Genomic DNA, 24927 nt, shown 5'->3' on the forward strand with positions numbered 1-24927 from the left:
ATGATATGTAAGTAGGTATGCAGGTATCACCCAATCGCAAGTATGCAAAGCATTACGCACGGAAAGACAGCACGTATCGATAAATATACGAATAGATATGATTTGTCCATCGCCGTTGGTATCAACGGGTATTACAGCAGTCGGTTCTGGTCTAATGCTTCTAGCGCTGCATTCGTCCTCATATGAAGTGCGTTCTGTAATGATGAAAGTGTAAAAGTTAGTTATTAGTCTCGTTCGTTCGTTCCTTTTTAAGACGTGTTTCGTACCTCTAGACTATATTTACCCTAAAACGGAGAGCATCCGTCAGCGATGTCACCAAACAACGAAACGTATCCGTGGGTGTCAACGTACCTTTCGTCCCGCAGCATTCACCTCAAGCGGCTTTCCTGACATAACAAGATCAAACTGTGTCCTCGCACTATCTTTGTCCCCTGATCGCGCTAGCAGCCTCCCGTACTCAAAATCTACAAAAAATGAGCCGGCAAATTCTCAACGGATGACAGAACAAAACCAACTCACGTGTATAATACACGATATAATGGTCCAACTCGATATTAGGTCCGTGCTCAAAGACAGCGCGAAACGCGCGCTCCGAGTATGTGCGCGCGTCCTCTGGTGAGAAAGGGATCTTTTCATCAGGCTCGAGTTCAGCGTCTGGGTCCTGGATCAATAGGGAAGTGTGTCAGCGAAGATAAATCGACGACCCAGAGCGAGAAAGAAGGGAGAGCCTCAAGACACCAAGGGCACGAATACGCTAATCCAAACGCAAAGATGATGACAAAAAAAGGTAAACGCACCGGATATGCAACAAATCGCCAACACACGCCCTCCAAGAAACGCGCAAGACAGACATCATCCCAATACCCACTCCGCGACTCCAGCTTCTTGTCCTTGCCTTTCTTGGCCTCATTCTCCTTGGCACCGCCCTCACTCCCTCCAGACCCAGACGAAACTAGACCCTCACTCCCAGACGAAAGCACCAAACCCAACTCCCCCAAAGCGCCTCCAACAGCAGGAATCATCTCCGTCACAATAACTTCTCTGGGCGCATGCGCAATCGCATGGAATACATAGGCAAGCTCTAGGGCGGGGAGGAGGAGTCTGCCGGACTGGGCGAGATATTTACGGGCTTTGCGAGCAACGAATTTCTGAGTGTTTGATTAGCGTTCAGTCGTTTTTTGGTGGGTGGCGAGGAGGAAGAAGCACCCAAGAAAGTAAAAACGTACCTCGACAGGAATACTCTTCCCTGCGATTTTCTGCCTCAGCCCCTGGACGCGCTCCATGAGCTTCTTCGCTTCTGCGTGCTCGCCGAGCGTGGCTAAACATGCTGCTTCGCCGTACGTATATGTTGCTTTGGACCACTAAGTGCGCCAAGATGATAATATCGAGGGATGGGAGATAATCGTAAGCAAACGGACGTGGACACGAAAGAGGGAAAGAGAAACCCACCGTAGCCTCGCCTCCAAGTTTTCCCCACCACAATCTACTTTCTGCGACTCTGCAGAAAACCAACATCAGTACCCATCACTCGTCCTGTACCACCCTCTACCAAAACTCCGCCCCACCCTAAAACGCACACGAAATACGCACCTCCAAAGCCCTAAACAAGCAACCGCACTCTCCCACCACGAAACATGGTGTAAATTCTTATACTGTGTTTGAGCTTGTGCAGCGCGTGCGTAGTAGACAAGGGCTTTTGAGGGTTGGGAACGGACGAGGGCGAGACGGCCTGCGCCGAAGAGGAAGAAGACGCCTGTTTGGTGTCGGTGGGGGGTTGAAGGAAGATTGGAGTGTGGGCAGGGCAGGGGAGAGAGAAAACACCACCCGTTAGAACACAAATCCCAACAACACAAATAGGCCACACACACACCATTCGGATACCTCTTCAAATTCCACTCCAGCACTCTCGTAGCCTTGCGTACGTCGACGCCTTCGAACGTAAACGCCGAGAGGACGAGGTGGAAAATGAGTAGCGACATATCGCAGATCGCACGTCGGACGCCTTCTGCTTCTGTGAGCGAGAATATTAACACTTCTTGCGCCCGACTCGCGATACCACGATACGAGAGTCACTCACCCTTCTCAACCACTCTCCCGTTTGCGCCCCATCCCCCAGCCCTCTCCAGCAACTCCAATCCAAACTTCCTATCGCCCTTATACCCAAACAACTCCACCAGCGCGAGAAGTTTCCCGGGCATCATACTAAGCACGAGATGGGACATACCGAGACCTAGGTACACGCCAGAGCGGAAATGGGGGTCGATGGATGGGGAGGGGAGGTATGGGTGTGTGGGGGATGGCGTTGCGTTGGATGGTGGGGAGGCGAGGTCCTGTATAGCTGTGTGCTCGGGGGAAGGGAGAGGTGAATGTGCGGCGCAGGATGAACTAGCACTTGCAAAGCTCGTGGTGCTTGATTGTGGCGGCGTTTCTTCGATATCCGTTCCTCTTTCTGGTGCAGGATTGGGTGTTGAGATGGCGGCTAGTAGTTCGGGGTGGGCGATAGCATATGCTGCGTCGACCGTCTCAATCCATTTACCGAGTTGACGGTATATGGAGATAGTGGTGCGCATGTTGAGTCTGGGCGTTTGCGGTCCTTAGGTATTAGCGAGGAAAGAGGGGAAAGGCGGAGCACGTACACCTCCCGGATAAACGCTAACCAATCGCCTGAATAGACTATCCCGAGAAGACTCTGTTGCAACATCAGCTAGCCCTCCGAAACGCGTACACCGCCCAAAATACACGGTCTTGCCGGTCGACGCACCTTTTGATAGAGACTCTCCGCATAGACGAGTTCGGCATGACGCTCCACGGACGTCATACCTGCAATCCATTCTGTACCGCTAGTGCTGAGTGAGGGAACGATGTATCCTGCAAGACGACCTGCGAGGCTGCTAGGGCGTTTGCGATGTATAGAAGCGACAGCGATACCGTGCTTGGTGTGGTTGATAGCGGCCAAAAGATCCTAGAACCCAGATTACAAATTAGCGTATAAGTAGTAGGTACTAGCTGCAGCAGTACACACGGACCTTATCCTCAAAAGACATGAGACCTTTCACACATTGAATAAGCCCAAATCCAGTCGCAAAGTACAATCTCTTTCTGCGGTGGCTCATTCTCAGCTTCTGTTTGTAGGAGCGATCAAGACAAAGTACGTACTTTTCCGGATCGCTTTGCTCGCAGAATCGTTCACTTTCGTGCATGCGAGATTGAAGGAACTCATGGAGGGCCCAGTGGAGACCTGGGATGTCGTCGAGGGCGTTTGCAGGGTCGTAGGGATTATTTACGGGCGGGGGTGAGTTGGACATGGTGGTGTGAGTGAGGAAAGCTTGCTGTGTACGGGCGTCTAGGGTATTCCAGGGAGGCTCTGTTTTCGGATATGAGCGCGTGAGCAACTACAACAGCGACGACGATACCGACAACAATGACAGGCGGCGACAACGGCGAGCACGAACTTCAGTAGAAGAGCAAACACGGATCCTTCATGTGCCAATCTTTAATCCATCAAAAGCTTGGCGACTCTAACAGCGTCGTGACTGCTGCGTAGCATAGCCTTGGGTTCAGTCCTTGTGAGCAGAAGTACAAATCGGGTATTCGGAGTCTGAGCACTACGCCTCAGCTCTGGCCAGGCCCTTGGCTCCCGTTCGTGTCTTTGGTTAATGGTGCGTCCGAGTCCAACTCATGGTTAGGTGCGGTATAATGCATCCCAAACACGTTGGCATCAGTCGTAGTCGACCAACGCACGGTCGACAATGCAGAGATATTTCTGATGCTTTGCTTTGTGATAATCGTCGTCCTCAGGCTGTGGCTAAAGCAATTCAGTCTTGAAGGATATATCCATCATTTGAGAAAGAGTATCACTCCGAGTCGTATAGGAAAGCGGCCGATATCTTTACTCGAGCTTTCAAAAGCATCGCGACCCAGACGAAGCATCCTCCTGCGTTTCCGGACAAGATGCGATAGTCTCTTCAAGTACGATGTTCGACCGGTGCGACGACGGAGACTGTATGTTATCGTCCCGATGTCCAAATATGCAGATAATGATATCCCGAAGCAAGTGCGACTTCAAGCGCGCTTCGTGACGCGTCCGTTCGATCATGACTAGTAGTTCTGCTTGCCACTACTTGGTGCGTAGCATCCAATCTTGATATCACAGAGTCGACTCATCAAGCAAATGGTTTGTAGATATCCAGGATCGGCGAAGAAGCCCTTGATCGCAATAAGTACGTTCGGAATTTCACCTCACATGATCCACAATGGCGCCTTTCAATGCGCTTTTGTAGAAGAGCCTCCTCTATCCCGGATCTTTTCATCGGCTGGTCAACCTGATACACGTTTGCAGCGAATGGAAGAAGATCATTCAACACACTCTCACCGATACGGATAATCAAAACACCAGTTGGATGAAGACTATTAGTACTGACCGATCACATCCACTCCTTTACAGATTCGTGTATCAATCCAGATCAATCGTTTCTATGTAGATAAGAATGGGTTAGCTTCCTCCAGTCTGTTTTACATGTATCATCATCACACCCGTATTAAAATCGTCTCAACTTAGAAGAAGCATGTGTCTGAAACGGTCAAGGCTGATCAACAGAGATTACGCCTCCCTTCAAGTTGCAGAAACGTAGAACCCTCCGAGGTGGCTGCGTGTTTCAAAGACTGATGGTGTCTCAAACATCAAGCGGGTTAAGGATCAGCGCAATTAGCACATGTGAGTGTCTGAATCGACTTTGATGGTCAAATTAGATCAATGATATGTATTATTGGGTGCGTGTTGCGTCTGAATAGAGGTCTCATTGCTTTGTTATCAATGAAACCACAGAACATTTCTGGCACCAATCGTAACTTTTATTAAGTTGCACCCAGCCTGGTGCACGCTATGATCACGTCAACTGTAAATCAGCCAGTGAAACAATCTATCACGATATCTTCAGCGGCATAGCGTCCCCAGTATTTACACTTCGGTCTTGATGGGTTCCCAGCTCATTTAAGAAGGTGAAGGGATGTGTACACGAAACCCAATTGTTTCCTTTCGAACGAATCCAGATGGAATATTCGGTGGCAGATGTCATAGCGGCCAGAAGTGTGCAGCTTTTCATGGTGCGTCGCATTCTTGACGCGACAGCAAGATGATAACAAGTATCTCATGTGTGGCCACTAGAGCTTATACAGTGTGTGCTGTTTGAACTGTGTCTTGTTACAGTTCTATTTCTTTTCCTTTCACTTCTTCACTTATTCACGCTTACTAATCATTCTCAGACATTCTATAACATTCTATCGTACAATTCTTATTCTCCTTTCTGATTCATCATTTACTTTCTATCTCTGACTCATTTATTAAAGCTCCGCTTTAATTCCCTTATATATACTCTATCTCTTACGATTGTATTCTTTAACTTGACCTACGCAGACCAGGGCCTGCAATATACTGCTTAACTTGCATGACTTGTACATAGGTGTATGCTTTAGACTCTTTGTGACTGTTTAGCCGTTCTCATGAACACCGAGCGTAACAAAAGGTCAAGTTACTTCTTTACTGCGCGGTTCCCTAGAACTCGCGCCCAGAAACAGACGCCATACCACCGATCGCCCTGACACCTCCTGGTTTTACCTGGGACGAAGAAGAACAAGAGTTCTATCAGATAGACGCCAAGGGCACCAGATATTCCATCAACCAGTGGGCAGCTTATTACGCTAGCATCGCCCCTAAGAACAAAGTTTGGAACTTTCACACCCAAACCTATGAACGATCTATCTCAGCCACCATACCTAAAGAGATCAGAAAGACCCCCTCACCCTTCAACGGTGATACCTGCCTTGCTCAGGGATGGACGCTTCAGGTAGAGGCGTACCTAGATATGAACAATGAAGTTTACGATAATGACAAGAAGAAAGTCATTTTTGCCCTTAGTCTCATGACAAAAGGCGAGGCTGCTAAATGGGCCGAAGGCCAGCTTAAAGCCACGGCCATGACCAAGAATTACGGAACCTGGTTAGATTTCGCTAAACAGTTCAAATCTACCTTCCCCAAGAATATTGAACAGACTGCAATCTGTCGCATCTCCTCCCTTAGACAAACTGGCAGCGTAGCCACTTATGCATCCCTATTCTGAACCATCCTCGCCGATACCAGCATCTCCGAAGAAAACACCAAGATTATGTTCTTTAGGAATGGGCTAAAGCGTGAGATAGTCTCTGCTATATATGCCTTTGAAACAACCCCCACCACCATTGAGACGTGGCTAGAGAAAGCTCTAGACGTCAAGGTACGAAGGACCTTAATAGCACCTCCCTCTTACTCCAAGGCGAAAGATCCCTATGCCATGGATATAGATAACATAGAAGTAGAAGATGAAGAAGGGGAGAAGAAGATGAGGAAAACCTATCTAACTCCTCAAGAACGGGAGTGTAGGCGCAAAGGCGGCCTATGCTTCAAATGTGGTAAGAAGGGCTTAGCCGCAGATTGCCCTAACCATCCCACGGTTGCGACCAGCACAAGAAAGGTAGTCAAGGAGTCATCTGACGAAGACTACAAAGAATTTCAAGAGTGGAAGGCATTTAAAGCGCGCCAGATGAAGAAAACCGGTAAGAAACCGGTTAAGAAGGAAGAGAGTAGTGACGAGGAGGATTTTGCATAGGGGAGACTGCCACGGTGTCAGAAACTCCCAGAATCGGACTTTTAGTACAATCTGTTGGCGATACTAATTCTATTCATTTACCATTAACCATCAGGTTGAAAAGAACCGAAAAAACCACCGTAGCCGCCGCTTTAATCGATTGCGGCGCAGAAGGTGAATTTATTGACGAGAAATTCATCCTCAAAGAAAACATTCGCACGCACAAACTTGAAACCCCAATACCTGTACGAAATGTAGATGGAACATTAAACAAAGCCGGGAGGATCACATGGTACTGTGAACTTTCTTTTCTTATCAAAGATATCCCTATGAGGAAGCGATTCTTTGTAACCTCTCTAGGAGGAGAAGACGCTATCCTGGGAATGACCTGGCTAAAGAAAGAAAACCCAGATATTGATTGGACTAGTCAAGAAGTCCGCTTAAGGGAGTGTACCCTGAAAAAAGCAACGATTGAAGAAGTCGAAGAAGATGAAGATGTTTTTTATGATGTGCTGGAAGAATTAGAACCAGAGTGGGACCCCGCTAATGAAACACTCCCACACCTTCTAGATCCCATCAATGATGATGATGACTTTTACACCCATATCTGGAAAACTGACAATATTTCACAGACACTCGCCCAGGACACCGCCAAACCAAAGAAAACCTTTGAAGAACTCGTACCAGAAGAGTTCTGACAATATAAGGACGTATTTGGTGACGTAGCTAACGGTACTTTACCCCCAGAACGAAAATACGACCACAAGATTGACCTCAAAGAATCCTTCGAACCGCGGAAATGCAAGATTTATCCGCTTAATGCCAAAGAAGATAAGGCAATGAATGATTTTATTGACGAACATCTAGCTAAAGGGACGATTGTCCCTTCCGAATCCCCTCAATCATCTCCATTCTTCTTCGTTGGGAAGAAAGACAGTTCCCTCCGACCCTGCCAGGATTATCGCTACTTGAACGAACACACAGTTAAGAATAACTACCCCTTACCGCTAATCTCTGATCTTATAGATAAGCTAAAGGATGCCAAGATATTCACCAAGATGGACATTCAATGGGGATATAACAATGTACATATGAGGAAATCTGATCAATGGAAAGCAGCTTTCGCCACTTCCCGAGGACTTTTTGAACCCACCGTCATGTTCTTCGGAATGTGTAATTCGCCCGCCACCTTCCAGTCTATGATGAACAACTTGTTCGGAGACATGATCCAGGAAGGATGGATTATCATATATATGGACGATATACTCATCTTTTCTAGAGACGAAGAAACTCACCGCATCTGAACCCACAAAGTACTCCAATGACTCTGCAACAATCTCCTTCACCTTAAACCCAAAAAATGCACCTTCAACGTAACCGACATCGAATATCTCGGCATGATCATCAAACCCGGTTCTATCGCCATGGACCCTGCCAAATTAAAGGGTATATCTGAATGGAAAACTCCCACGAAAGTGAAGGAAGTCCGATCATTCCTCGGATTCGCTAATTTCTACCGATGGTTTATTGCTGACTACTCTTCAATTGCTAGACCCCTAATCGACCTAACCAAGAAAGACAAAGAATTCTCTTGGACCTTCGAACGCGAGGAAGCTTTTAATAAGCTGAAGCGTATCTTTATGTCCTCTCCTATCCTTCAAATACCCGACAAGAATTCTCCCTTCACTATCGCAACTGATGCCTCCCTATACACCACTGGCGCAGGACTACTCCAGAAAAACAATAATGGGGATTGGCTCCCGTGTTCATTTTTATCTCAATCGTTTAATCCCGCTGAACATAATTACCAGATCTACGATCGAGAATTACTCGCTATCATCCGTGCTTTGAAAGCATGGAGACATTATCTCCTCAGATCTCCATTCCCAGTTACCATTCAGACTGACCATAAAAATCTTACTTATTTTAGGGACGTACAAGACCTTAACCAACGCCAAGCCAGATGGCAAACTTTCCTCTCACAATTCGAACTCCAGATTCAACACATACCCGGAAAAGAACTCATTATTCCTGACCTCCTTTCCCGTAGAACAGATCACCTTCCAGTCGATAGTGATGAAAAGGACAACATTAGTATTCAACTCCTTCCTGACTCGATGTTTATCAACATCATTGACACTTCTTTTACGGACAGATTACGTATCTCATCCTCCATTGACCCTGTAGTACATACCGCACTTCAAGCGCTCACAGACTCTTCAATTCCCCCTCCTCTCCGTTCTGCTCTTTCCGATTGGAAATTGAGCGACGGAATTCTTTCTTACAAAGGACTTACTTACATACCCCCCGGAGATCTCCGTTGAGAACTCACTTCCTTACATCACGATTCTCCCACCGCCGGACACCCTGGACGTTTTAAAACCCAGGAACTCCTTTCCCGTGACTACTGGTGGCCAGGTTTAGCCACATTCATCAAGAACTTCGTCGAAGGCTGTTGCATCTGCCAACAGAACAAAGTAAACACGCACCCTTCGACTCCCCCTCTATCCCCGATCCCCGCTCCCATTTCCAACTGACCCTTCGCTCATTGCTCGGTAGATCTCATTATGGACCTTGCCCTTTCAGATGGCTTTGATAGTATTATGGTCGTGGTCGACCACGGACTTTTGAAGGGGGTAATTTTCACCCCTTGTCTAAAGACAATAGACGCTGAAGGCGTCGCAAACATTTTCTTTTCTAAAGTTTTCTCTAGATACGGACTTTACGATAAAATTATCTCTGACCACGGACCTCAGTTCGCTTCCAGATTCCAGGTCAAACTTGGAAAACTCCTCAGATACAAGAACTCCCTCTCCACTGCCTTTCATCCTCAGAGTGATGGAGAGACCGAATGAGTTAATCAAGAACTCGAAGTCTACCTCCAGATCTTCTGTGCTAACAACCAAACTGGTTGGGCGCCCATGTTACCACTCGCTGAATTTGTCCATAATTTGCATCATCACTCCGCACATGGTACCTCCCCTTTTTACCTCATGATGGGTTATCACCCACGTCATCTACCCGACTCCCATCAGAAATCCGACATACCTAATTTAGAACAACGACTCTCTTTACTTAATAAAGCACGCGACGAAGCGCTAGCCGCTCACAAACTCACACGCAATACCATGCATCAACAAATTACGTCTAAATTCATACCATTCTCTAAAGGTGACAAAGTCTGGCTCAAAGCCAAGAACCTACACCTTGGATACCCGAATCGGAAGCTCGCGCCAAAACGCGAAGGACCATTCACTATCACCAACGTATTATCCCCTATAACCTATCGACTCGCACTTCCTGCGCAATGGCGCATTCACCCAGTATTCCACACTGCACTCCTTTCTCCTTATAAAGAGAACGATACCCATGGCCCTAACTATATTCCGCCTCCTCCTGACTTGATTGATGGCGAAGAAGAACATGAAGTTGAAGCGGTTGTCGGACACCGCAGATCTTCATCTAGAAGGCAATATTATGTAAAATGGAAGGGATTCCTGAGTTCTGAGAATGAATGGATGAAAGAAGCCGAACTAGGTAACGCTTCTGAACTTCTTACTAATTATAAACGATTGCATCGTCTTCTTTGATAGTAGTCAGTGCCTACTACCCTTACAATGGGGGTAATGTTACAGTTCTATTTCTTTTCCTTTCACTTCTTCACTTATTCATGCTTACTAATCATTCTCAGACATTCTATAACATTCTATCATATGATTCTTATTCTCCTTTCTGATTCGTCATTTACTTTCTATCTCTGACTCATTTATTAAAGCTCCGCTTTAATTCCCTTATATATACTCTATCTCTTACGATTGTATTCTTTAACTTGACCTACGCAGACCAGGGCCTGCAATATACTGCTTAACTTGCACGACTCGTACATAGGTGTATGCTTTAGACTCTTTGTGACCGTTTAGCCATTCTCACGAACGCCGAGTGTAACACGTCTTCCTCATTCTAACTTGACAGCTCAGTGTCAATGGCGACATTCTGGGTGTGTTTTTCCTGACCTATTTCCTTCCGCTGCTAAACTTGTTTATCCAGATCTATGACTATATTTGTTCGCTTCACGAAGAGGTAAGTAGTGGTTCTGTGATATGCCTAGGCTCTGATCTTAATAACGTGTTGTTCAAGTGGACATTCCTACTCCGGTCGCGATGGACCAAAGTGAAAGCCCTTTATATCATTGCACTGATATGTCCCCTTTTTAATCACCACCGTGCACCTGTATCATGCGTTCATCCCAGTATATATTCCACCAACTTAATGAATTGGCATACTGTGCTTCAGTGGCGGTGGCCCCGGACGAGAATACCAATGTATGTGAACATGAGCATCTATCCACCGATGGATGACGCTAACTGCATGACATTGCCAGAAATGCCAGATATTGGTCTATATTATCACATGTACGTGCACGGTACATATTACATGCAGGTTCTTACCGAGTGCTGCTAATTCCTCTTACAGTCCTGAGTCTGATTTCGCTCATTTGCTCTGAATGTATCTATCCTTCCTCCAAGACATAGACATGTTTTTGATCTGATTCATCCAGGCCTTTTTGTCCTCAGAATGTATGTGCTCTGGAACAGAAATAGAATTCTACTTGTAGCCATGCTGTCCAGCCTTTTTGTGAGCCCCACGCCCTCATCATGCTCAAGTTCAATGTTTGATAATCAGTCAGGCTGTCACTGTATTATGCACCATCATTAGTTTTACTCCTATTGTGATTGGTTATTGTTTGTGCTCTCACCTTCACTCACTATTATTGGTACATATTCACTCCGCTTTCACAGTTACGGCTAATGTGATCCCAGACTGTCCCAAGAGCTTCGGCAGTTTCTCATTCTTCATACCGTTTGCTCTCTTGCTTGTGTTCCAACTGGGTATGCAGCCTGAAACTTGGAATATACATTGCAGACACGTGCTGACTAATGCTATCCCTAGTACTGGTGTCCCTCACACTCGTGCGTGTCATACAGAGTTGGCAGTTGGCCAAGGGTCCTCTGTACGCCATCCTATTGAAGCACAACATATTCTACTATGCATGTGGTTTGCGTGAGTCAGAACTTACATATATTTCCATGCTTATCGGTATGATTAACTTTTTGAAAGTTCTCTCGATCATAAACGTTCTTGTGCCATTGCTGCCGCTTCCTGATGTGCATAAACAATTTTCTTCGACATGATCGAACCATTGATGTTGTGCACACCCAGTTCATATCCTATTTCCTCCCCGAAGGGTATATACCTCCAACTTCTGTTGTGAATTCCTACTAAACAACCCCAAACACAGTACAGTTTGGAGACCTTTATCCTTGTGATCCTTGCTACGCGCATGCACCTCCACCTCTGGCATATGGACCAGCATGTGGACACCTCTGATATTGTCGCATGGATATATATGCCGGACATGTCACCTGCAGACTGTGCAGTGTAACATCTTATCACGTGGGTTATTTGGCGTTGTTTGTGAACTTGAAGTGGGACTTTGAGCACATGGTACGAGCCCCGGAGGATTAGCCTCTGGGGAGGTTCTTTCAAGACTCTTTTCCTAATTGCACTTATGATCACCTCTTGGCACCTTCGTCACCTTATATCGTCCCTCCGGACTCATCTTTGCCGGTCGCTTCTTCCGTCTAGGACTTCTTGATATCGCATACTTGATCTTGGCCTCACGCGTAACATTATCTCAGTGTTGCTTTCACATTCGTTGAGGTATGTATGTTGTTTCTGTCACTCATTGTTAGTTTTGCTGACATGTTACCCAGACTCACTCTTGTGCTCTAGGTAGACCTCACTCAGCGTTGCCCTCACGTCCGCTGAGACTGACTCTCATGTTCTAGCTTTCATCGACTTCTTCTCTTTTTGATAATTTTGACCATGAGCAATACACTACCCATGTCGCTGCTTACCACTACATGATCATAATGCGCACCAGCCAATCTTAGTATTTATCATAGAGGAGTAAACAGGTTGTTACAAGATCAATTTATGTGTGCCTGGCAGTAATATGTTCAGCGAACTCCAATTATCTAAATCTTTGTTCCTGTATGTAGCAATCCTGTGCAAAATGGCCAACCTGTATCATACCATCAAATTTTCGCGCTGGAGTCCAGACCAGGGGTTCCAAGGGCAAGAGCTGTGTCCTTTCCCAGCTTAGTCAGCACATAGACTAGTTTTCGCAATGTTGGTATTGAATCTACTGTAGTATTTCACTTGATTCAGCACCACCTGTGACATGTGACATACTACACCACTTTGTTGCCTCGGCATTTGAGGGTGTGACACATGACAGTGCAGAGAATTTTAGCAAAAGTTAATTTCAACCATGTTAATTTTGACTGCCAGATCATGAACTCAGCAGCTCTAAGCACATCTTCTATTGCCACCCATGTAGTAAGTAAAGTAGAGATGCCTGAGCAATATCTGAGTTGTGAATGAGAAACAATTTTGCAACTGCCCAAGTCTGATCAACTTCAAGTTGAACATTTTGTAGCACTCAGGTACAACATGCTCCCCACCAAAATCCCTCACCAACTACAGCTTCCCTCAACTGTTATCAATGAGCTCCTTCCAGATCCATCCCTATCCATCATTGCCTCTTGAAATTCCCACTTCCAGTGATTTCAAAAATTGACTGTAATATCTCTGTGGGGGCCTACTTCAGCCATGATCAACCAAATGTTAAAGATCTCAACAAAATCAAATCTATACCTCTGCCACCTTCCTCACTGCTTGAAAAACTCCTTGATCAAGGCCTTTGAGCTGCCCTTGAACAACAAAAGGTCTCAGTTCAATGCCCACATACTCCAATAGACAGTAAAACTTACCTGCCATTATGGGTGATTACCTATTGGGCAGAGGTCCTTCACCTTTGAAGAGACTGCTGTCAGCACTGGATTGAGGCAGAGCACATTCTGGAGAGCTGGAGCTGCTCATGGAAAGTAGCCTATAGGTGGGACACTCATGACCTGATCAAACAAGTTTATAACTTGCTTGGAAGCTTACCCTGGTCTGGAAATGTCCTAGGCTTTGAAGATCAGGCAGCCATGCACCATCTCACCACATATATAACACATGATTGGCTATTTGATGTGCATGAGAATCAGATGTTGGATCTCCTCTGAACTGGCATCAAATGACATCTACCTGATGCCAATGTTGAAATTGAGAGTCTGTACTTTCATGCTTACTTGAAGTCAGCATATGAGGAGAGAGAGTCTGGGGCATACACACTTGGATAAAACTGTTTTGCTTAAGCTCATGGACTAGGCCATGCACTCGCCTCTGGGTCCAGAAGACAGTCGAGTATTGGTTTTGTCACCAACATAAATGGAAACCACTGGGTGACAACAGTCATTGACTTTGCAAGCTCACAGATCCTTTATGGTGACTCTCTGGAGTCACGTCCTGATAAAGCATTCATTGACGTCCTTCAGTGGTGGTCTAATCATCATACTGGACATCACTTTACATGTTGGGAGTCTAGAGATAGTCCACCAAGTGGACTCATTCTCATGTGGGCTTCTGTCTGTTAATGCACTCGCACACTTCTTCTTGCTGAGTGAATACCCACTAATGGACATGAAAAAGGTGGATGATGAGAGGCTAAAAATCTTACCCAAGGTTGGAAGACGACACCTTGACCAGGTCAGATCACTTTATGAGCCCTTGATTTCTGATTGTTGAGCTAAATGTATGTTATATAGAGCTTTGACATCAAAACTGGCTACAATTTTACCTTTTCAATGCCAAAGAATTTTGATATGGCATCACTACCTTCATTTGTGTCATCAGAAGAAGCTACCAGCGAAGAGGATGAAACTACCAAAGAGAAGAGCTCCCCTGACTCAGACTCCAATGACAATCTCCTTCAATAACCATTAACTTCGAGCATGCCAATCAAGTCCATGAAATGAACCTCTCATATGAGGGCTCCTTTGACTCTGCATCCAAGCCTGGACCAGAACAAGCCACAGAAGATCCATCAAGATTCTGCAATCCATATCGCACTCCATGAACAAGCAGAGGGATGACCACAAGGGTTGATGAGGTTTCTCACAAAATGCATGCCTGAGAAGCTTTGCCATCAGATGAAGAAAGTAGATTTGATGTTAGAGGAGGGGAGACAAGAAGCTGAGGCAATGGCTAGCTTTAAAACTCAGCATTGCAGGCTTGAAATGAGAAAGAACAACAACTTATGGCAACAAAAGCATTGACAAGCAATTTATGAGGCACAGAAGGCTTGCGGGGAGAGATCTCCTGGAGGGACAAAACTGAATTTGAAGGTATGATAACATAGCTCACATAGACTCACATAGGACTTACTTTACTGTGTCATAAGCATACAATGGTCCATCTTGAGGACAACAGCCCATGAAAACAGTCAAAGTCTTCTGTAGCAGAGCTTAGTCGGCCATATCGTGCTGCACAAGAACAGGAGCATCAACAACAAAAGAAAACCCACCTACAAGGACAAAAGAAGAAAAATGAACCAAAGGATGCTGTGTACCATAATTGGCACACACCCTTCTTGTGGTCACAGATTGTCAATGCTGCAAAACATCCTGGGGTAGGGTGGAAGATGAGCTTGACCAAGATTATTGCTCTACTTAAGAGACAAGACCCACAAAGCTTTGCAGGCCTCGCTCATTCCATCGTTGATGGCTGGATCAACCGAAGTGGTGATGAGCCAAAATGGTCAGAAAAAGCTTTGAAAATGGCTGAATATGGGCACGATCAAGGTCAGGGTAACAAAGGCAGCCAGAAAGGAATCTTTGTATGTCTCTTCCAATTATGATTAACATTGCTGTGTCTGATTATTCACAGACACAGTTTCCAACAGTCGAGAAGGCCATCATCACCTACCTCAATCAACTGCAAGATGCATCAGTTCCACTGACCCTTGTTACCATCAGGGGAATTGTTGTTGCCCTAATCATGCAGCTTGCACCAGAGATCTTCGAAATCAAGGCAGCTAATGGCTCTGAATTCAGATGTTCAGATTCATTCATCTAACAGTGGCTACGTACAACACTCAACTGGTCAGAGCAGAAGTCCACATGCACAGCTCATAAGTTGCCAGATCATTGGGAAGACCTGTGCAAAAAGTGTTGTTTCGTATTGCATATGCAATCAAAGAGGAAGACATACTGGCCTCACTTTATGTGAACACAGACCAAACTCAAGTCATCTAGCACAGGGATCTAGCTTAACAGTGGATGAAATGTGGCACTATGCAGGTGTCAACCATTGGCGATGAACAAAAATGCCTTCACAGCTGTTGTGTCTATTGCATGCTCAGGGAAGATGCTGCCACTATAGATGGTCTATGAGGGTGCTACTACAAAATCTTGTCCATGCCTGACAGCATCACACTATGGTGATTGCATTAGCAATGGGTTCCATTTCAAATTCTCAAAGACGGACACTTACTGGTCAACTCACGAAACCATGGAGTCACTCATGAACAATATTATCAGCACCCCACTTTGAGCAAGAGAAGGTTGCCCTTGGCCTGCCTCCCTCACAAAAAGCAATCTGGCAGATAGACCTGTGGTCAGTGCACCACTCAGCAAAGTTTCAGAATTGGATGAAAATACACCATCTAACAATAATTCTGGACTACGTACCAGGTGGATGCACAGGTATCATGCAGCCTTGTAATGTTGGTGTCTAGCGCATTTTCAAGCACTCATTGAAGTGGTCCTACTATGAAGATATTGTCAGATCCATATCACAACAGATGACAACATGTACCAAAAATATCTTGTTCAACAAGTGAAAGGCTGTCTTGCATGATCTCAGTGTAAAATGGATTTGGGATGGTTACAATGCTGTGAACATGCCTGAAACCATCAAAAAGGTGTGTGGTTTTCATACAAAAAATATCTTATGGACACTAACCTGAGGATTCTAGGCTTTTGAAATGTGCTGTGTTCATAAGTTTAACCTGTCATATGCGAGCCTAATGAGTTTTGCTGCCCACAAAAAACTTCATCAGCTCAAACATACAGATCCAGAGTTTTAGGCAGAACTCACAGAGAGTTGTGAGCGCACACTTGCAGCTGAACAAGCAGCATTACCTGAAGATGATACAGCAATGCAGACAGCCAATCAGTGCATCAATGATGACAGCAGCCTGTCATGTGGTGCTCTTGTAGTGGAGCTGATGGGTTCTGGAGTTGAAACCATCCATGGAATTGTGAGCACAGAGGCTGGCAGTCTAACTGCATGTGGAGAGGTTGAAGCAATGGAATTCAAGGGTGGTGAAGAGGTTGGGCTGGCAGTCAAAGAAGAACTTGGGCGTGGAAAGAGGAGGCAAAAGGCAAACATGTTGTACTCATGCTCATTTTGGCAGTATCATGACAGTGAGACAGAGCAGTAGAATTTTTGGCCATCTGTGACACTTCACAGGAATTCATCAATCCTTGATGTGACCATGCGACAAGCATCAAATTTTGACCTAGCAGAATAGCTTGTGACATGACAGATAAATCAAGTTAAATACTACAGTATAGACCAATTGGTGGAAACTTGTTGATACAATTACAAGACATGATATATCTACATCAGAATATTGGTTCTTTTGCAATACTTGTTCATTTAATACCAATATGTCATACTCATTATCAACCTTTATCTTTGTATATAACTTTATATAATTCAATGAATTTTTGATTTGATTTTACCAATGAAATCTAGGAAAAACAAGTTTGTGCCAATTTTCAGATGGCCAAGACACATCAAGGTGATATGTCTGATATAGTCATATCTTAATTCATATATGTGTGGTACCATGGTAATGATATCTAAGGCTACAACATGACATGTAATAATGATTATTGATTACCAATTATATCTAGTCATATCAACTTTGGGTTGATTTCCTGATGTACTTGCAAGTCATCTACTACTAGACTACACTCTTGTTTCGTCGCATTATCAGGCATCATACATAGTGATGCATTGGGCCTGGCTTTAGAGGGCTTGGGCCTGGAAAAAACCCAGGCTGGGCCCTTTAGGAGGGCCTGGGGCCAGGGCTTGCTGCCCCTACCCAATCCCAACAGCCACCAGTGCTTAGCACACATGCCCAGCACATGTCAGCAAGGCTGCACCCATGCAGGCATTACCCACAGGTACCATATACAAATAAGAAATTTATTAGATACAAAAACAATGAAAGAAAACAAATCTACATTACAAATTGCAAGTGCAAATGAGCATGCAGAGCAAGCACAATGAACAAGCACAAATGAGTGCAAACAAAAACAAGTGTGTGCAAATGAGCACAAGAAACAAACCAGAATGAACTGACACAACAAACAAACAAACAAACAACAAACAAACAACAAACAAACAACAACAAACAAATAATAAACAAATGATGCAAATGAATGCATGAACCACATGAACAAACAAATATAGATCATCAAATATGCACCTATACACCAGCAGACAAGCACCAGAAAACCACAAAAAACTGGTGCTGGGGATGAATGCTCAGAAGTTGTTCAAGTATGGCTGACAGACAAGTAGATACTAGTAAATGAAGTCAGTAGTACTTTGTACAAAGAATACCAACATAATTACCAATTTATGATAGCATCTACCTTCTAAACTACTGGGCATGATCATGCGATAAAGGAAAATGACAAGGATTGAGAATGAGCTTGGTGGTGAACAGAATGAGTGGTAGGAGAAGATGCCAGTAGATCAGTTGCACAAGGAATTACTCACCAGTGACATGTAAACTGTATGGAACATGCTGCCTGGTATTTCCAAACTGGGAAGCCCAGGCCTGAGCCCTAGGCTTGGACCTGTCCAACTCACTAGGCCAGGCCCAAAGCCCTATGAGGCCCTCACCTTGGGCCTGGCTTGGCCTGGCCTATGAGGGCTTGGCTCAAAGGGCCTGAGGGACTCAGGCCTGGCCCAATACATCACTAGTTATACACTACCTATTCATCAGACATGCCAAGGATGTGTAATGACCCCAATTTCAACACTTGCCCAGACTATGCATTGGATGTCTTTGCTAATACTCAAGCTCAACTTATTAATAAGAACATCAATGAAGAACAGGTGATACAGTTACTTAGGAATTTTTGGGAAGCAAATAACAATGCAGACAAGGTCGCATGGCAATGTCAGATAGCAAATGATAGGAAGAGCATGCACATTGCTGAGCAACTAGAAGAGGATGAATGCGAGAGACTTGAACATGTTCAGGCTGAAGAGGAAGAAGCAATGTGCAAGGAAGATGGAAAGAAGAACAAACACAAATTCACACCCATCCTAGCTACTGGAATCCCAGATGAACAGGCCATCATGCCATGCTTGTATGCCCTTAGAAAAATGGATAAAGGAGAGTACGTCGAGCTATGGTATTTCACTAACAAGGGTCTGGATGAAGCCAATCATAAGAAGATGGTTGATGATGATGCTATGATCATGTCAACATTAGTGGATGGCTCATCCACATGGGTATCAGCAGCATCTACTTGCAATGCTTGCACTGTCATTAGTGATGATGACTTACTGTTTGAAGAATTTTGTCAAGCCTGTCCACACATGTTGACAATAATGGAAGAGACAGACTGGCCAGAAGATAGAATCAGAATGATGGCAAAGTTCTGGAGGAACATTCAAGTCCACAAGTTCTGATCTATACTGAGTCTGATAGGACAGAAGGTGCTGCTGACTTACCAAGCAGAGCAGCACAAACACTGGCACATCGCATTGAAGATGTCGACAGGTCCTTATGATCTATCCCTCATCAACAAGGCAGTCCTGCATGAGACTAGGGAGAGAGTGTACTGGGAACAGCGTAACAAGAACAACAATGCCAGAAATTACAAGGTCAGTTCTCCTTGCTCAAAGAAATACGAGCCCGCATTCATCACTCTCCTTTATTCCTCTTTGAATCATTTTCTCTTTAACGTGTTTCGACTTGTTTGCCACATGCCACATGCCATGCTGTTGAAACACAGTCCAATCAAAGAGACAATTTGTCTTATAGGCAATGTGATGCCAAAGATGCGTGTAAATGCTCAGCCTCCCCTGAACATGCCAACAGGGAAAAGAAAGTGAAGCAGGATTTTCAGGCAGGCACAAGCAGAAACATCCTTGTGGCTTGTGTGGTCTGCCTCAGATGGAACCCACACAGGATTATTGAGTGCAAAACCACTTGAACATGGGATGATGCTGGCAATACCCTCTGCTCAAGAATTGGCAGAATTCTTACAATGCAAGACAGGAAACCTGTTTGCAGTGACTGGCAGCGAGTCAATGGCTATGCCAACATCATGCATGACTGGAGACACTTCTGCTCAGGATGTGGAGTATCCTCTCATAGAGCTCAGACATGTCCTTGAGCACAGAAGGCTCAAGGCACTCATGCCCTATGATCTGGAGACTTGGGAGGCTGGACTCATTTCAGCTGGTCTCTTTGACAGATACTCTCATGTACCAGAAGGGCTCTGGCAAGGTTTCCTTCTTGATATCCCTAATATTAATTGCATGCAAGTGCCACCGAACAAAGAATCCATTAGTACATACCAACAAGAATTTCACTTGATTGTACAGACTGAACTTAAGAAGGGAAGATATATTGGTCCACTCAAAGCAAATGAAGTTGAAGACCTCATCAGTCCCTTTCAATCCTCCCCATTCTCAATTATACCCAAACCAGGTCGGCCTGGACATTATCAGTGTCATTCAGAATTATTCCTTTCCTCATCTTACATCTACCAGATTCCCTAATGCTTCAATCAATTTGCACATTGACCCAGACAATTTTCCTAGCACATGGGGCACTTTTCATGTGCTTGCTCTTACAATTAGTCACTTACCACCTGGGTCACAATTTGCCATTAGGGACGTTTCAGAAGTGTACAGTATGGTACCAATCCACAAGTCCCAGTGGCCAGGATCTGTTGTTAGGATATTGGAAGACCATTTCTGCATTGACATGCATGTGTTTCAGGTTGTGACCATCAGCAGGAGATTACAGAAAACTCGCAGATGCAGGACTGGATCTATTTCAGTCCAGAGGCATTGGTCCAGCTTCAAGATGGGTCAATGACCATTTATTCATATGAATCCTCAAAGAACACATCACATCCTACAATGAAAAGAGGCGCCAATGGCACCAAGAAATCACCAGGAAAAGTCAGCACCAGGACAAAGGGAGGATATGGTTTGGAGGACACATGTTCAATGATGGAACATTGGAAGAATTTAATGAGGATTGCCACTTTCCCATCAGAGACTTATTGGGAGTGTTGCCAAGATCAGAAGAGGATGCACTTTTCTTGTACAACCTGGCAGACATTGATGAAGTGTCCAACAATCTCAACATTCCTTGGGAAATTCTCAAGGATAAGCTATTCACATGCATCAATCCTTACATTGGTCTCATGTAGGATCTTGCACAGAATGAAGTCTTCCTGGCAGATGAGAAAAAGAATAAGTATCTCCAGGCCATCAGAATCTGGCATGAATGCATCATGCATGTTCTCATTGACATCCAACAGCTCTATGGAAAACTACTTCATGCCACCCTCATTGTCCCAAAAGGGTGTGCATATCTCACATCTTTGGAGGCAATGTTATGCCTTGCAGCAGATAAGCTCTTTCTCCCATGGAGATCAGTTAAGAGCCTCACAGCAGACCTTAACTGGTGGAAATCCCTGCTTGAAAAGTCCTTTGTTGGTCAAACGATTCCCAGCCTGCACACATTATACGATCCAGCAGCTTTTCAGATGCAAGTTCCAGTGTTGGAATTGCAATTATCATTGGGGACAGATGGAGAGCATGGAGACTGCATAAAGGATGGCAGATGCTCAATGGGCAAAAGACATTGGCTGGGCTGAAGCAGTTGGTTTTAAACTCCTCATGCAACATCTTATTTGGATGGGAGGATTAGAACAACACTTCAGAGTCTATGGGACAACAAAGGAGTTATTGAAGGATGGAGGAATGGCCAGTAGTAGGAACTGGGCAGTCAACTCAGTTTTCAGATAAGTCTTCTCTCTTATTGATGATTCCTCAGAGTCTTACTATTTCCACCTGACATATGTTGCAAGCAAATGCAACCCAATGGACGACCCATCCAGGGGGGTCTACAGTAGCACAGATCTCCTCCTATCAACCTTACCCATCCCAAGTGCCCCTCCAACCATTTATCCTTGATCCATTCATCATCTCCACAAACCCAGCAGATTATGACATGAGTGGGACTCACTCAACCATCATCAAGAGAACTCCTATCAGCCATTCAGATAACTGTTCTAGCCCAGAAAATGACATCACTGCAGATGCACTCTATCCCATCCATGAACTCCAACAACACGACTGTCAATAGCAATCAATTCAAAGCTACTCTCCCACCAGATCAAACAGCCATACCCCAACCATATAAACAGGGTCTAGTACCTCTGTTGTCCAAATTGTGACTGCATTGTCTGGCCAGAGATCGATTGAAACAATGGTTTCTGCTGGAATCAAGGTTAGCGAATATGCAAGATGGAAACTTGTTAGCAATTTCAGATGAAGAGCTGCAAAGAGTACTAACAGTGATGAACATGTCATGGGCACTGAGCACAAGAGAGTGCTATGGAGCTGGTCTCCTAGTCTTTCATGTTTTTTCCAACAAAAGGAACATACTGGAAGAACAGTGCTGTCCAGTCGATACACAGACAATGCTGAATTTCATATCAAGCTGTGCAGGTTCATATTCTGGAAAAACATTAGCAAATTACATCTATGCAATCAAGGCATGGCATACCTTGCATGGTCAACCATGGAAGGTACAACAAGATGAGTTGAAAGTGGCACTAGATGGAGCATCACAGTGCACACCTGAAGGGTCCAGACAGGAAAAATGCAAACCCTTTTCAACAGATCTCATTTTAAAGATTTGGTCATACCTTGATCTATCAAAACCACTTGATGCAGCAGTCTATGCATGCTTAACGACTGTGTTCTATGCTCTATGCTGGTTAGGAGAACTCACCATCAAAGCTCTGAAAGCCTTTGATCCTATCAAGCACGTCAAGTGGTCTGACATGCAGATGGATGTCAAAGATTGGCACAATCTTCTGGTCACTAAGATCTTCCTTCCTTGCACCAAAATGTTGAACATGTGGTCAAGGCATATACTGGGCACATCAAGGCAATCTCACAGACCCAAAAACAGCCCTGCTCAATCACTTTGAAATCAACAATCCAGAACTGAATGCACACCTTTTTGCCTGGAGACATGTAAAAGGGATGAGGCCCTTAACTCGGATGGAATTTTGGAAGAGAGTAAGTGGAATAGTGAAGAGAGTAGGATTAGGCAACCTGAAAGGACACAGGTTGCACATTGGAGGAATGTTAGAATATCTGCTGCACAGAATTCCCTTTGATGTTGTCAAAACCATGGGGAGATGGTCAAGCAAAGCATTCACAAGCTACCTGCACAAGCATGCATTGATACTAGCACTGTATTTGCAAGACTCTCCTGCTCTGGAACCTTTCACTAGGTACACCATGCCCCCAGTGTATTGACAAGGTATGTCATGGCATCACCCCTCTCCTTGGAAGCAGGAGTCCATGCTGTGCCTGATGCATCACTGGGCTCCTTCATTTTGGGAATCATGGCTCATTCTGGACTCTCCACAGGTTCGAAATGATGTTTCGGGTTGCAAACCCTTCAGGTTTGAGCCCAAATAGCTACAAAGCTTCATTGATACTATTTGTATAAATCAGAGATATTCAACAGACAATAGATCTGATTTCTTGAATTGGTACCTCAAAAACAGTTAGCAACGCATAGACAGGGCTAATTAGCAGAGGCTATCATGGAGGTCAAATTAACCTATGTAAATTAGCATAAATTTGCAAGTCTGCTGATTAGCACTAATTTACTTGTAAATTTGACAAATTTAACTGTTAATTAGGTAATGGTTCTATGGCCATACATCCCAGGTTTTTGCATCAGGAATGCCTCTAATGATTATGACACAACAATGGATAATGTTGTTAACACCTTGGCATGGAGATTCACATTTCAGGGTGTTTCATCCAGGAAGCCCAGAGATAGGGAGAGGCACAACTCAATATCTGCATTTGCCCCTCCAAGCAAGAAGTATGAGTTGTCAACCTTTTCAAGCTCACTTGGCAGTCCTTGCTCATCATTCAGCCACTCAACACCAGCATTTGGAAATTTGGGATCACCAGCATCGTTGGGTGGATTGGAGTTGAAGGGTCTCAGTTGAGGTGGATGTGCCTTGTGGAAAATGGTTTCATTCATGTCTCACCATCGAACAAGCAATTTTTTTGGTGGGATTTGCATTCTGCATAGTACTGAGTGTGATTCACTGATTTGAGGTTGAGGTGCTAGCCAGAAACACATACCTCAGGTTTATAATAATGCCACTGTTAAATTTTGATATGATCTTGAAGTGTCCTAAGATTTTGATTAGCACAACATGAGAGTTCAATCATGCAATGGTGGACATGGTGTATTCATGTGCAAGTGCTGTCTCTAAGTCAACCATTGGTGACCCTTGGCCAGTGTTTGACATTGGCTAATGGCTTGCCTCAAAAATCAAGCAATATTGCAACATTCTTATTCCAGCAGATGAACACTTCAAGCAGATTAGCCAACATAGCATATCAAGCAGATTACCTATAACAGGGCATTTTGGGCCTCTCAGATTAACACAGTAAATTAGCGCTAATTAGCACACACCAAATTTACAGGACACTATGAATCTGCAACTTTAAGAAAGATGGTTTGACTTTGCATTGAACTTGGAGCAGGGCCAGTAGCCTAAGGTGGCCCAGAGCAAGGCAGACAAGCTGTGATGATACTGTAGTATTTCACTTGATTTGTCTGTCATGTGTCACAAGCTATTCTGCTGGTCAAAATTTGACACTTGTCATGGGTCACATCAAGGATTGATGAATTCCTGTGAAGTGTCACAGATGGCCAAAAATTCTACTGCTCTGTCTTGCTGTTGTGATGCTGCCAAAATGAGCATGAGTACAACATGTTTGCCTTTTGCCTCCTCTTTCCATGCCCAAGTTCTTCTTCGACTGCCAGCCCAACCTCTTTGCCACCCTCAAATTCCACTGCTTCAACCTCTCCACATACAGTTAGACTGCCATCCTTTGTGCTCACAATTCCATGGATGGTTTCAACTCTGGAACCCATCAGCTCCGCTACAAGAGCACCACATGACAGGCTGCTGTCATCATTGATGCACTGATTGGCTGTCTGCATTGCTGTATCATCTTCAGGTAATGCTGCTTG

The 24927-nt window shown here is 44.7% G+C and overlaps 4 protein-coding genes across 4 annotated transcripts; 3 read left to right on the top strand and 1 right to left on the bottom strand.

The window, feature by feature from the left end:
* Positions 1 to 131: 131 nt before the first annotated feature.
* On the bottom strand, positions 132 to 3305 carry BJ212DRAFT_1484647 (uncharacterized protein; the record flags this gene model as incomplete). Its single annotated transcript, XM_041340835.1, has 14 exons — positions 132 to 194; positions 267 to 284; positions 352 to 464; positions 520 to 661; positions 798 to 1148; positions 1227 to 1361; positions 1450 to 1498; positions 1591 to 1753; positions 1871 to 2011; positions 2078 to 2577; positions 2637 to 2689; positions 2762 to 2962; positions 3027 to 3099; positions 3157 to 3305. 14 exons carry the CDS (start codon positions 3303 to 3305, stop codon positions 132 to 134), a joined length of 2151 nt encoding a protein of 716 aa, XP_041189053.1.
* Positions 3306 to 11076: 7771 nt separating this feature from the next.
* Positions 11077 to 12213, top strand: BJ212DRAFT_619218 (uncharacterized protein). The gene is made up of 8 exons (XM_041343667.1): positions 11077 to 11126; positions 11179 to 11255; positions 11308 to 11362; positions 11420 to 11509; positions 11571 to 11681; positions 11739 to 11785; positions 11841 to 11866; positions 11925 to 12213. Exons 2-8 carry the CDS (start codon positions 11196 to 11198, stop codon positions 12061 to 12063), a joined length of 528 nt encoding a protein of 175 aa, XP_041189054.1. The 5' UTR covers positions 11077 to 11126; positions 11179 to 11195; the 3' UTR covers positions 12064 to 12213.
* A 2997-nt stretch (positions 12214 to 15210) lies between these two features.
* Positions 15211 to 15644, top strand: BJ212DRAFT_1484653 (uncharacterized protein; the record flags this gene model as incomplete). Its single annotated transcript, XM_041340836.1, has 2 exons — positions 15211 to 15405; positions 15456 to 15644. The coding sequence occupies 2 exons, from the start codon at positions 15211 to 15213 to the stop codon at positions 15642 to 15644; spliced, it is 384 nt and encodes a 127-aa protein (XP_041189055.1).
* Positions 15645 to 18596: 2952 nt separating this feature from the next.
* BJ212DRAFT_1279844 (uncharacterized protein) lies at positions 18597 to 19289 on the top strand (the record flags this gene model as incomplete). Its single annotated transcript, XM_041331527.1, has 1 exon — positions 18597 to 19289. The coding sequence occupies one exon, from the start codon at positions 18597 to 18599 to the stop codon at positions 19287 to 19289; it is 693 nt and encodes a 230-aa protein (XP_041189056.1).
* Positions 19290 to 24927: the final 5638 nt, after the last annotated feature.

This window comes from Suillus subaureus (genome assembly GCF_016647635.1).
Source record: "Suillus subaureus strain MN1 chromosome Unknown BJ212scaffold_35, whole genome shotgun sequence".
In the NCBI taxonomy this organism is placed as follows: domain Eukaryota; kingdom Fungi; phylum Basidiomycota; class Agaricomycetes; order Boletales; family Suillaceae; genus Suillus; species Suillus subaureus.

Excerpts from the sequence above, each read along its gene's own strand:
- BJ212DRAFT_619218 (XM_041343667.1), top strand. The coding sequence starts at position 11,196 with ATGTATGTGCTCTGGAACAGAAATAGAATTCTACTTGTAGCCATGCTG. Across the intron at positions 11,363-11,419 it reads TCCTATTGTGATTGGTTATT|TTACGGCTAATGTGATCCCA; the intron begins GTTTGTGCTCTC and ends CCGCTTTCACAG. Across the intron at positions 11,682-11,738 it reads CTACTATGCATGTGGTTTGC|TTCTCTCGATCATAAACGTT; the intron begins GTGAGTCAGAAC and ends ACTTTTTGAAAG.